Raw genomic sequence first — 14,258 nt, forward strand, 5'->3', positions numbered from 1 at the left:
TAATATATAATTTGCATATTGTCCCTACCAGTACTATTTCACAAAATTATTTTAATGGCTGCTCTTTAGTCTACTGTATATCTATACCATATTTATTCTACTGGACATCTGAATCTTACTCAAACGTGTAACTTTGAAGAACATTTAACTCAATTCATTATTTTGTTATTGTCAATATATTTATAGCTCTGCCTTTGACAACGTTACTTTTATTTCTTAAGTATACATGCCTAGAAATTGAATAACTTGGTAAAAGGTTGTATGGAATTATTTGGCATATATTATTTAATATATATTATCAAACTGTCTTACAGAAATTAATACAGGTATTTATATATATTATCATTCTTGTTTACCTCACCTTTAAGATTAAAGTATTATTTACCATTTCACAGGTAAATAAGCATATGACTTATTATTTTATTTGAATTTTTTAATGTGGTTGACCAAGTTTAATAGCTACTATATATATATAAAATGAACATTACATATATAATATTCACAGTGAATGACTTCTGCATACTTTTCTATGGGATATGAATATTTTTTGTATCAACTTGTAATCACCATTTATGTATTTTTATTTTGGTCAGCTAAAATTCTTTTTCTCTTCTCCATTGATTCTTCTTTTCTCTTCTGTAGTAAGACCAAAACATCCTAATAAGTGTGCTGATGAGGGGTTTTTTCAGCACAAAAAGGATTTTGTGTCACTTTTCTTAAGACTTACTTCGAATTTCCCAATTATAATTTTGAATCTTCTGTATTTCTTGATTCTACTTTTCTCTAAAATAGCCTCGCCTTTTTTTTCCTCTTAACTGATTGTTATTTGTTTTTCTAAATCCCAGGGTATATGTAGGAAGAATGTGGGGGTTATATCTTCCCTGTGAGGAAGGTTTTACAACATTAGGCAACTCCATTGCAATAGATAGTGAAAACACATGGTCAGAGGTCCCTTAGTGTAGAACTGTGGTGTTAAAGTAGATAAATAAATACAAAAAACAAACAAACAAAAAAAACTCAGGTCCATAAGGAACAACAAAGAAATGGAAATAAAGAGATTTTTAATATACTGAGTAGAAAAAAATAGTAAAAGCGTTTTGAGTAAGACCTGCTGACTAGAATTGCTATTCTTGTTCTTAACTTTTTCTTTTCTTTTCTTTTCCCTTGTGTATTTGTCTAATTCCCTGAAGAATTAATAGATATCCGGGATCAGGCTAACATTCCTCTTAGCATTCACATCAGTGGACAACTCAGTGCCTCCCACATAGCAAGTATTCAACAAGCAAACATGAGATATTAGGAAGAGAGGACTAACACTGGAGAAAATCTGAATTTTCATGTCTTCTCTATCACAATTGGTAAGAAAAATTAAAACTACCTAGACCTCGGTTTTCCTATCAAAAGATAAGAATGTCAATACCTGCTTTACAAATTATTTTATTTCATTGAGAAGGCTGAATCAATCATAGATGGGAAAGTAATTTTAAAATCTAGATATTATGTATGTTACAACAGAATAACATGAAAAACAGAAAAAAAAGAATGCATGTTCACTGGAACTATTCATTTTTCCCATCTATAAATCCCCCAAATCAGGACTCATTTTCCTACTAAGACCTTCCTCAATGCTTTCTTCACATCCTTGTTCCTCAGACTGTATATTAAAGGGTTCAGCATGGGGATCACTGTGGTGTAGAATACAGAGGACACCTTCTCCTGGTCCAGGGAGTTACTTGAAGGGGGCTTGAAATACATGAAGGTAATGGACCCAAAGAAGATCCCCACAGCCATGAGATGAGAGCTGCATGTTCCAAAAGCTTTGGACCGGCCCTCTGAGGAGCGGATGTGAAGGATGCTGTAGAATATGAAGGCATAGGAGATAGCAACAGCTAGGGTGGGCACCAAGGTGTTAAACCCCGCAATGATAAAAAGCAGAAGCTCATTGAGGTATGTGTTGGAGCAGGAGAGATTGAGGAGGGGAAGAACATCACAGAAGTAATGGTTGATAATGTGGGATTTGCAAAATGACAGTTTCATCATGGCACTTGTATGAGCCAAGGCAGAGAGAAAGCCCAGGAAGAAGGCAGCCAGCACTAGCGGTGAGCAGACCCATGAGGACATGATCACGTTATAAAGCAGTGGGCTACAGATGGCAACGTAGCGATCATACGCCATGGCAGTCAGGAGGTAACCCTCAGCCACCACAAAGACCACAAAGAAAAAGAGCTGGACCATGCACTCAAAGTAAAGGATTGTGTTCTTTCCTAGGAAGTTCACCAGCATTTTGGGAGTAATGACAGAGGAATAGCAGAAATCAACGAAGGACAAGCTACTGAGGAAATAGTACATGGGGGTGTGAAGCAGAGGGCTGACGGCAATCAGGAGAACCATGCCCAGGTTGCCCACTACTGTGACCAAATAGATACCCAAGAACAGGAGGAAGAGGGGCAGCTGGATCTCTGCTTGCTGTGTTAAACCAGCTAAGACAAACTGAGTTGCTGTAGAATAATTTTCCACAGTCATTCTTCTTTAGGCATTTCTGTGAAAACAGAAAGCGTGAATTACATTAACATGGGCCCTCACTGTTCTTCCAAACAAAACCAAACTGCATAAGCGAGGTTGACAGCAGCTAACAGACTGAGTCATAGTTTTCATTGTTTCTAACCTTGATACCTCTGCCTTGTCTCCCTAAAGTTCCCTGGGCCTCCTCCAAGTTGGTCCAGAATTTAAGTTACAAAAAAGTACTTCCTGACTGACTCAGTAACCTTTGCCTCCTGAATTTGGTAGGAAAAAAAGCAAATGTTTACTTTATGGGGAGAATTTCTGATAGCCAGTTTGTGACAGTTAAACAGGAGAAGAGATTGAAGGGAGATTCAATCACTTTTTCAATTTCCCCAGTTTTCTCCTACTCGAAGACCTGCACATATTTCTCACAGTATCTGAAAACAAGGAGAGGATGAAGCCTCAGCCTCAGAGAATTGAAAATGTCTATTACTTCCAACTGGAGTGAGGGTGGGCATGGGGTTGGGTGTAAGACATCTACTCATTGTGCTGAATAAAAATATCTCCAGGGTAATAATACTGCAGAAGTAGGAGTCTCCACATAACACCTCTGGCCCTCTGCTAAGCTGGAGAAGGGTGGGGGAGGCAAAAGCTTCATCATTGGAATCACTGATGAAGGACAATCTCTTGTAACCCAGGTGTTCATCTATAAAGTTCACAAAGAGAGTCTTATTGGACCTCGACTATTGCCAAAAGAGTAGGCTGGCTGGAATCTTAGCAGTGAACTACTTCCCCCTTAGTTATGAGATCCGCACCCCCCACAGAATGCCCTTACCGTGGCAGGAAAAGGTGCTTCTGAAGATGTCTGAGAAGAATGTTGCTACAAGTATAAATCTTGAACTTTCCAAAGCTTGGTACCCTTGGTGGTTTGAGCCCTGCATATAAAGAAATAAAAGAGAATGCTGTACTTTTCCCAGAAGAAATACTAGAATCTAGTTGGTCCACCCTTTTCAATATGAACTGGCTCCCTGGTGGAGCCATTTCAGAGAAGTGTGTGTGTTGTCAGGTGCCAGTTATTCATTTAAGGCTCTAAACAATCCAGCTAGAAAGAAACCAGCTCAATTTTGTGAGTTCAGCACTTCCAATATCTATTTGATAACAAAAATATTGAATGAGCTGACTGAGGTGAACTTATAGTCTACTCAGCAATGAATGGAAAGGTTTGGGTATCAAAGTAGGTGTATTTCAAGGTTTGACTTCACCGCAGACCAGTCTGTAACACTGGACAAGTCATTTCATGTAAACTTCATTGTTTCAATCTTTGAAGTGGGATACCTGTTTCAAAGGTAAAATGATCAATGTAAAGATTCATTATCTAAAAACACTTGTCAGCATTTCATGTGGCACATATTTTTAAATGCAGTTGAACAGAGAAAAGTACATAACATCAGGAGATGAAAAGACACTACCTTTGTATGAAGAAAAGACAGACACAGGTGTTTGTTTGTCCTAGGTCCTTCACTTTGGTAAGAATAATAAAAATGTTTTAAACATTTGGTGCTGGTTAGGTTTTAAAACGTTTGTTTTCAGATTTGGAAATTTCGAGAGGGATTTAAAGTGTTGGGCCTTTTTTGAAGGAGTTGGGGGCATTGAAGTGTTTTCATCCCCAAGGGACAAGCGCTTACGAGGCCAGGAAGAAACACAGCAGAGCTATGCAAGCTGAACGGACTCTTGATCCATCTCCTGGTGACCTGAGAACATTTCTTTCCCTTTCTTTTCTTTTCTTTTTTTTTTTTTGGAGACAGTTTTGCTCTGTTGCCAAGGTTGGAGAGCAATCGTGCGATCTCGGCTCATTGCAACCTCTGCCTCCCAGGTTCAAGCAATTCTTCTGCCTCAACCTCCTGAGTAGCTGGGATTAAAGACATGCACCATCAAGCCCAGCTGATTTTTGTGTAAAGACGGGATTTCACCATGGAGGTGAAATCAGGAGGTGAGACCAGGAGGCTGGTCTCAAACTCCTGACCTCAGGTCACCTCAGCCTCCCAAAGTGCTGGGAGAACATTTCTTTAAGATGGATGAGAAGGTAGGAATTTATGTTTAATACTCTGTCCAGAATGAATACTCTACCTGGGATTGTATCTTTATCTCTTAGAAATTGGAGGCAGGCGCGGTGGCTCATGCCTGTAATCCCAGCACTTTGGGAGGGTGAGGTGAGCGGATCACCTGAAATCAGGAGTTCAAGACTAGCCTTGCCAACATGGTGAAACCCTGTCTCTACTAAAAACACAAAAATTAGCTGGGTGTGGTGGTGAGCATCTGCAATCCTAGCTACTCGGGAGGCTGAGGCAGCAGAATCACTTGAACTCGGGAGGCAGAGGCTGCAGTGAGCCGAGATCGCACCACTACACTCCCGCTTGGGCAACACAGCGAGACTCCATCTCGAAAATAAAAAAAAAAAAGAAAGAAAGAAAAAGAAAGAGAGAGAGAAAGAGAGAAAGAAAGAAAGAAAGAAAGAAAAAGAAAAAGAAAGAAAGAGAGAGAGAAGGAAGGAAGGAAGGAAGGAGGGAAGGGATGAAGGGAGAGAGAGAGAAAGAAAGAAAGAAAGAAAAAGAAAGAGAGAGAGAGAAAGAAAGGAAGGAAGGAAGGAAGGAAGGAAGGAAGGAAGGAAGAAAAAGAAAGAAAGAAAAAGAAAGAAAGAAAGAAAGAAAGAAAGAAAGAAAGAAAGAAAGAAAGAAAGAAAGAAAGAAAGAAAGAAAGAAAGAAAGAAAGGAAAGAAAGGTGTATGTGTAGGCTGGTGTGCAAGAAGACAAGTAACACTAATAAATACATAAACCAGAAAAATTTCAGGTAAGCAAACACTTCACAGTCGTATGGAAATTCCAGCAAGGCTCTCTGCCAGAACTGGCTGAACTTAGATTAGGAATCGTTCCTGCAGATTGTGTGACCCAGATTATAAAGAGGTGATAAGGCAAGATTAATAGAAGAGGAGAAGTGAGGACATAACCTAGAGGAGAGAATGGTGGGGCAGATGCTCCTCGGTAAACAGAAAATGTTGCACAAACGTCAGCATGGTTGCTAATCGCCAACTGTCCTTGCATTAGATATGATATAATTGTCATAAAGGACATGGGACACTTACCTTGGTCCTGCACAGAGACAGAATTTCTTAGGAATTGTTCACTTTGCTGAAGTCACAGATCCCTGTAATAGCCAACAAGGAACAAAGTCTCTCCTACTACCTTATACACACATTTATATGCCAAGGGCTGAATTATTTGGTTGGCTAAAAGTAAAACATCAAAATGTATTAGATCGTACAAACAACTCTTGGACCTTGAAGCAGACCATGATATCCAGCTTCCTTAATCTTAAAAGCAAGAGGGCGGCATGATATGCAGCTTTCATCTGAGGTTTAGTGAGCTTAGGGATATCATTATGAATACAAAACACACCCAAACACACACAAATCCCCCAAGACCTATTGAGCCCAGAGATTACTGATGTGCTCAGCATTTAATAACCCTCTGCAGAAATGATCACATCATGTCCTGGGCCCCCTATTGCCATTTATCCCAAGAGTGTTGGAGGTCCTAAAAGAAGTTTATTTTATTTTTAGTGTTACCAATAAGGATTTTGTAACACAGAGGAATTAGATCAATGATTCCCAAAATTGATTCCGAAGTCAGTTGCTGGTTCTTGACTAAAAGTTCATCAATGAGTAAAAGTTGTTTTAAACTGAAGAAAAACAAAGACAACATAGAATTTTTTTTCTAAAACTAAACTTATTCAATGTAAAGGCCGTCCTTTTCTGAGGTTGTCGATTTTACCTCTTTAAATGTTTTGGGATTTGAAATATTCTTTCATTTTATTATGTGGTTCTGACAGTAGATAATAGTTATGTCCTTTGGTTGCTTGCTTGTTTATTTTTACATTGTGTTTGAATGCCTTTACTTGGAAAACCAAATTTTTGGCAACCCTATTGTGGTCTCTCATTGCAATTATATTGTCTTGGGGCTGGGTGCGGTGGCTCATGCCTGTAATCCCAGCACTTTGCGAGGCTGAGGCAGGTGGACCACTTGAGGTCAGGAGTTCGAGACTAGTCTGGCCAACATGGTGAAAACCCGTCTCTACTGAAAATACAAAAATTAGCCTGGCGTGTTTGCGCATGCCTGTAATCTCAGCTACTCCAGAGGCAGGAGAATCACTTGATCCTGGGAGGCGGAGGTTGCAGTGAGTGAGATTGTGCCACTGCACTCCAGCCTGGGTGAAAGAGCAAGACTCCACCTCAAAAAAAATAAAAGAAATTGTACTGTCTTGGGAAAGCCAAATTCTGACAACTATAAAATTGGTTATCATAGATAATCAACGTAGAATGACCTGCTTCTCCTTCCTGTGAAAGAGTTCAGATCAGAAATCTAAGATCCTGAGAAATACTTTCCATGGAATCTTTTCAACTGAACCAATTTTTAATTACCAGAATTTAGTAATTATTCAGCCTCTGTTCCTGTACTATTTCCTGTGACTGCAGTTTATGTCACTCAATGGCTTAAGCAGCTTTAACGTATTCCACCCTGTCCAGGGTACCTCCCATTCCAGATCACATGAGTTCCATGCTATCCTGATGTAGAGCCACTGTCAAAAGGGGATGTAGCTCTTAAGAGCCACCTCAACTTTTTGCATTGGTCCTGCCAGAAATATACAGGATTTCCCCAGTGACTCACTTCTTTAGGGAAATCAGCTATAAAGCATCCAAAGATCTCTAGTGATGTTTACACATAAAAATTACGTTAATACAGTTGATTCAGAACTGAATTTACTCAGTAGCTTGTTTTAGTTTCAAATCTGCCCCAATTCTATTATCATAAATTATAACAACTACTCCTTTTTATAGTATCATAATTAGTAATACTGCTTATAGATGCTCACTGTGTAGCAGACATTGAACTAGACACTTCATATATTTATTATGCTCATTTAATTAAAATAAATATATATCTCTAAGGAAGTCATTGAGATTCTAAGACTTAGATTCCTGATCAATAATCAGAACTAAGTAAATCATTTTTCAAATTTCTTAGTGCCAGAACTTTTATGATGAGAAAATCTTATACCAGAAGCAGAAGGGTATTTCCTGTAGTTCAACTATTCTTTGATTCAGAATTCATGGTAAACATTTTTTAAATTTCATACCAATAACTGTTTATGATGAAAAGATAGAAATAATCCTGGGTTGGCATTTAGGAGACTCAGACTTTTATCTTGGTTTTATACTTACTATCTGTGGAAAAGGCAATTTAAACTTACTAAACTTTAGTTTTCTCATCTGTAAAATATTCCTCATTTGCCTCACAGGGAAGTCATAAAGTAATATATATTACAAAATGCAATTTGAAACTGGGCGTGGTGGCTCACACCTGTAATCCCAGCACTTTGGGAGGCCAAGGTAGGCGGATCTCCTAAGGTCAGGAGTTTGAGACCAGCCTGACTAATATGGTAAAACCCCATCTCTACTAAAAATACAAAGACTAGCCAGGCATGTCTAATTCATTTTTGTGTCTCTGCCAATCACAGTCCCCATTACTATATCTACTCGAAAAGGCCTAATTAAATTTCCTCTCTTTCTAAATCAACATTTAGCATTGTTTGACATAATCAGTATTAATGTATACCAAAAAGTTAATGAATGTACTAATGAACAATGTTTTGTGTAAGTTCTTTTACGTATCTTTCAAAGTCCTCCTATATATTCTTCATTGAATCTCACACTACCCCTCACCTATTTCTTTCTCCCGAAAACAATCTCATCTTGCAACCACTCTGTGTTCATTCCCACAACGTGATCTAATAAATGTTCTTTCCCCTCATCTAAAATAAACGTCTCTCTTCAGTCTGCTTAGCTCAAGTTTCCCTGCCTCCAATACTCAGCTCTGTCTTAACATGTTCATGAACTCCCTACTTCCTTCAGTGCATACTGAACAGGTTTATGTAAATTAGAATTCAACTCTCAATTTTACAGTGTATGTTGTCAATTATTGTTTATTCTTTTGTAAAATGTTCTGACTACAGAGTTCTTGAAGGCATGAACTAAACCAAACTATAGTGACAGAGAAGAAGGTCAGTTGTTACTTTGGGATAGGGCTAGAGGAAGGGATGGATTACCAAAAGGCACAGGAATATTGGGAGTGAGGGAAATGTTTATTATACTGAATGTGGTGGTAATTCACAGGTGCATACATATATCAACCTGACTAAATTGGAAATTTTAAATATGTATGGTTTTTTACTTAAATTATACCTCCAAAAAGTTGTTTTAAAAAAGCTGTTGGGGCCAGATGCGGTGGCTCACGCCTGTAATCCCAGCACTTTGGGAGGCCGAGGCGGGCGGATCACGAGGTCAGGAGATCAAGACCATCCTGGCTAACACGGTGAAACCCCCTCTCTACTAAAAATACAAAAAATTAGCCGGGCGTGGTGGCGGGCGCCTGTAGTCCCAGCTACTCGGGAGGCTGAGGCCGGAGAATGGCATGAACTCAGGAGGCGGAGCTTGCAGTGAGTCGAGATGGCGCCACTGCACTCCAGCCTGGGCGACAGAGACAGGCTCCGTCTAAAAAAACAAAAACAAAAACAAAAAGCCGTTGGAAGGCAAAATTTGAGAAGGCTACATGGCATAGAATCTTTGTGAGTAAGTTGAAGAATAGCCTTTGGAAACATCAGTGTTTATCTACTGACTATAAGGTAATCAGTAGGCAGTTGCTGTATGATGTTACTATATCTCATCAAGTGTGCTACTGAAGGAGATGAATGATCTATTTCGTAACCACCTTTGGTGCTTTAATTGTTCTACAGAGTCCACATTACTAACCATTACTTCTGTGACTGTTTTTCCCTATTGGAATTCTTCTGTTCCAGTACTTACGTTAATAAATTACTGATCCCATGTTTCACTGCACTTGAAGTTCTTATCCTAACACTAAACTAGTCCTTAATCATTATAATTGCTGGTATATCTCCTCATGAAATCCACTGATGAAAAATTTAAAGACTTCAGCATCCATAATTCTGAGATGAGGTTAATATCAATGCACCTAGGAAAATGCACAAATAAAAAAAAATACTGTCAATTATCAGCTTATAGCAAAGAGGGTAAAATATTATGAGAAAAATATATTTATTGCTACCAAGTAGCATATGACTATATAAATATTTTTGGCTCAATCAGTCAATATTGCCAACAATACTATGAATCAATACCTATTCTTGAAATTTACTTTCAAAATATAAGAAGAGATATCATATCATATATTTCTATGGGTATAGAATATTAGAAAATTTTAATATTGATTGAAGGGTTTTGAGACTTTGAATTTTACATTCCAGAAAAGCTCCCCATCTAGAAGTGGAATATGAAAGAAAATAGAAAGATATATAGTCAGAAAGATTGAAAAGAAGAGAGGGAACTCTGGAAAACCTTTTAATTGATTTAAGATTTAGTAATTTTTTAACTTCAGTAAATTAGAGGACAAATGTACTTCGCTCTATCAAAAATTAAATTCATTTCTTCTTTGAAGGTATATTATGTTTTAAGTTTTGAATAAAAAGCATTTAGTACACGTCTACCCCTTCATTGAGAATCCCAGGGAAGTATCAAGGGAAGAGTTTTTGTCCATAATGTACAAGGTGAAAGAAACTGTAAAGAAAATTTCTTTGCATTTAAATTACTCTAGTATTTCATGAACAGATCCCTTTTAGTTAAACTCTGTAATACTCTCTTTCCAAGGCAAAGGTAGCAGGTTTGTAGCCTAACAAATAAGCAGGGTGATGTGATGGGAAAGATGGAAATTAGAATCAAGCTGACCTAGACTTAAATTCAAGTTCTGCCACTTAAAAACTACTGAGCCTTGACCATTCCACTTAAACTCTCTGATGACAAAGTTTTTATTGGTAAACTTAGGATAATGATACCACCTTCTAGGTAATTGTTGTAAAGATTATATGCAAATATATACAAACAACTGCACAAGATATAGCAGGTAAAAAGTGCTCAACAAGGAGAAGTTGATATGGTTAGAATATTCCAGCATGTGGAGTGAGTTACGGTTTGTCCTGAGGAAATGTGGGCCACCAAAATTGTTCTGAGAAACAAGGATACAAGAGGAAAATATGACAATGATTTGTTTAAATTAAATTATGTAGGCAGGGAAAGTGTAGCGAAAATTGTATTTTTTACCTTGACAATCAAGGTTTTTGGTTATGATAATAAAATAAATAGTAACAATGCCATAATGTATGTATGCCTACCTTAAGATGTATAATTGTAGGCATCATTTCCTGCTGTTTGTGACTTTAAATAAAGATTACACAGTGGTTTCTTTTTTTTCTTAAGACGGAGTCTCGCTCTGTCGCCCAGGCTGGAGTGCAGTGGTGCGATCTCGGCTCACTGCAAGCTCCGCCTCCCGGATTCACGCCATTCTCCAGCCTCAGCCTCCCGAGTAGAGTAGCGGGGACTACAGGCGCCCGCCGCCTCGCCGGGCTACCTTTTCGTATTTTTAGTAGAGACGGGGTTTCACCGTGTTAGCCAGGATGGTCTCTATCTCCGGACCTCGTGATCTGCCCGCTTCGGCCTCCCAAAGTGCTGGGATTACAGGCCTGAGCCAGGGTGCCCGCTTTTAACTAAGGCCTTAATAACACTTACATTAGACAAAATCTCATTTTAAAAAAGTATTGACTGCCAGCTAAAAACCATGAGGGTGAAAGTGATTAAACAATTAGTTTTCTTTTGTGTTTTTAATTTTTAATTTTCAGGGATACATAGTAGGTGTACATATTTATGGGGTACATGAGATATTTTGATACAGGAATATGATGCATAGTAATTACATCACAGTAAATGGGGTATCCATCCTCTTATGTGTTTATTCTTTGTATTACAAATAATCCTATTATATTATTTTAGTTATTTTTAGTGTACAATAAGCTATTTTTGACTGTAGTCACCCTGTTGTGCTATCAAATACTAGATCTTATTCATTCTGTCTGTAATACTTAACCATCTCCACTTCCTTCTTTCCCCAACCTTCCAGTCCCACCTCCTCCCTGCAATCCCTGCACCCCTGCCCCCCCCACCCCCCGCCCCTCCCCGCAACACACACACACTTCTCAATACCCTTCTCAGCCTCTGGTAACCATCCTTCTATTCTTCATCTCCATGAGTTCAAGTGTTTTAATTTTTAGCACCCACAAATAAGTGAGAACATGTGAAGCTTGTCCTTCTGTGCCTGGCTTATTTTACTTAACATAATGACCTCCAGTTCCATCTATGTTGTTGCAAATGACAAGATCTATTTTTTTATGGATGAATAGTACTCCATTTTACTCACTCGTCTATTGATGGACACTTGGCTTGCTTTCAAATCTTGGCTATTGTGAATAAAGCTGCAATAAACATGGGAGTGCAGACATCTTCAATATGCTGATTTTCTTTCTTTTGGGTATACATCTTAGCAGTGGGATTGCTGGATCATATGGTAGCTCTATTTGTAGTTTTCTGAGGAACCTCCAAACTATTCTCCATAACATAGTGGTTGTACTAATTTATATTCTCAGAGTACCAGTAGTGTACCAGGTTTCTCTTTTCTCCACATCCTCGCCAGCATTTGTTATTGCCTGTCTTTTGGTTAAAAGCCATTTTAACTGGGGCGAGAGAGCTGGAACAGACGAAGGATGTCACAGAAGCAGTGGTTGATGGTGTTTGCCTCACAGAAGGTCAGTTTTAGCATGCACCTGGTATAGACCACGGCCCCAGAAAAGGGCCAGAAGTAAGAATCAAGCATATGGCTGGAACACATTTTAGGGGGCATAGCAATGTTATACAGAAGTGGGTTACAGATGGCCATGGCCACTAGTGATCAGAGACCACTGACATCAGAACATAGCATTCAGAAATAATAATAAATAAATAAATAAATAAATAAATAAATAAATAAATAACAGGGGAAAAAAGCTGAGACATGCACCCTGCGTAGGAAATAATATTCTTCTCTGTTACGAAGTTCATCAGCATTTTTGGAATAAACACAGAAGAATAACAGTGGTCTATAAAAGCTAAACTAAGAAGAAAAAAATACATGGGTGCATGAAAGTATGAACTGAACACAATTAGAGTTACCAAGCCCAAATTCCCCTACCCAGTGACCACACCCATTACTAGAAACAGGAAGAACAGGGGCAGTTGGAAATCTGTCTGGTCTCAACCCCACCATAATTAATTCAGCCACAATAGAACTATTTCCAGGAGCCATTCTTCTCTATGGAAATCTGTGAACAGTGGAGAAAAGTGTTGTATTAGAGGACAACCCAGCTCTTCCCACAGTATTTTCTCCCATAACATAGGATATTGCTGGGATGGGTTGAAACTAGCTCAACCTGGATCCACAAAATCTGCCTTTACCACTATCATGATACTTGGGTGACACTGATTTAGCCTTTTTAGAGCTTTACTAAACTAAATAGAGCAAATAGCAGTGCCACTTTAGCCTACAGCCAGTGCTGCCATATGCAAACATGATTGCTGAAACACCAAGGGATAAGGGAGAAGGGTGGACCAGGACAGAGTCCACATTCTCTCATCTCATCATTTTTTCATTCACTTGCGTTCTCCCTTCTCTCATCAATAAAATTAGAGGCAGAGGCCATAGGACATACTCATTGTCATCTCTCCCTACATCTAAGATTGGCCATGTGACATAGTCACATGATTAAAGGGAGAAGGGAAGCCATCTACTAGCTTCTGGAAAGGATTCACTTCATGATAGATATAAAGAGAGGTATGTAAGGAGAACTCTATTTCTTGTTGCCTTGTTTCCATCTTTGGATACAGTTGTGTTTAGATGTCATTCATGGAGCTATGACAGCCATTTTGTGATTGTGAAGTGATAAGCCTGAGGTCTAAGACTGGCAGACTGAAGACAGTGGCATGAAAAGCCCTGGTTGTTGATGAGAATGCTTAGTTGCTGAACCAATCCTAGGACACTCTCCCTCCAGATTTACTGTTACATGAGGAAAAAATAGTTCCTAATTAAAATAGGTTTTTATTTGAACATTCTATAACTTGCTGCTAGAAACTTTCCAACTGATATCATCAACTGAAGGCTACGTTCTTCAGATTTTTTTTATAAAAATGCGTTATTTTAAGAAATGAACACCTTAGAGATTATTTTCCTTTCAATAAATATTGAAGAGTAAAACTAATTTAGTATGATGAGTAGAAGAGTTGTACAGTTTTAGATATTAACTTTAAATATAATCTTTGGTTCTTCTATTAGTGTTCCTTATTATACCTTTGGGATCCTTTTTTAGCTTTTATTTTAGGTTCAGGGCTGCATGTAAATGTTGGTTATATAGATAAACTCATGTCATGGGGGTTTTATTGTGCAGATTATTTCATCATTTAGCTGTTAAGCCTAGTACCCAATAGTTATATTTTCTGCTCCTCTCCCTCCTCAAAATCATGCAATTACATGGAAATTAAACAACATGCTCCCTGATGACTTTTGGGTAAATAATGAAATTAAGACGGAAACCACTGTGGTCTTAAAATGTAAACGTTTTCCAACTTTTCCTGTATTTTTAATTGTGAGAGGACTAAGAGTTTTAAAAAATACTAAAAGTGCTAAAAACACTTAAACCAATTAGAATAGTCCATTCATGACGTCTTATCAGCTACATGTTGAGCATCTCAGATCTGAAAATTCAACTTT

At 38.2% G+C, this 14,258-nt stretch overlaps 1 protein-coding gene across 1 annotated transcript; it reads right to left on the bottom strand.

The window, feature by feature from the left end:
* Window positions 1-1,577: 1,577 nt before the first annotated feature.
* LOC126934816 (olfactory receptor 8D1) lies at window positions 1,578-3,417 on the bottom strand. The gene is made up of 2 exons (XM_050755637.1): window positions 3,338-3,417; window positions 1,578-2,539 (listed from the first exon to the last, which is right to left on the bottom strand). The coding sequence occupies exon 2, from the start codon at window positions 2,521-2,523 to the stop codon at window positions 1,600-1,602; it is 924 nt and encodes a 307-aa protein (XP_050611594.1). The 5' UTR covers window positions 2,524-2,539; window positions 3,338-3,417; the 3' UTR covers window positions 1,578-1,599.
* Between the last annotated feature and the right edge of the window lie 10,841 nt (window positions 3,418-14,258).

This window comes from Macaca thibetana, chromosome 14 (assembly GCF_024542745.1).
Source record: "Macaca thibetana thibetana isolate TM-01 chromosome 14, ASM2454274v1, whole genome shotgun sequence".
Classification (NCBI taxonomy): domain Eukaryota; kingdom Metazoa; phylum Chordata; class Mammalia; order Primates; family Cercopithecidae; genus Macaca; species Macaca thibetana.

Coding starts and splice junctions, on each gene's coding strand:
- LOC126934816 (XM_050755637.1), bottom strand. CDS start 2,523: ATGACTGTGGAAAATTATTCTACAGCAACTCAGTTTGTCTTAGCTGGT.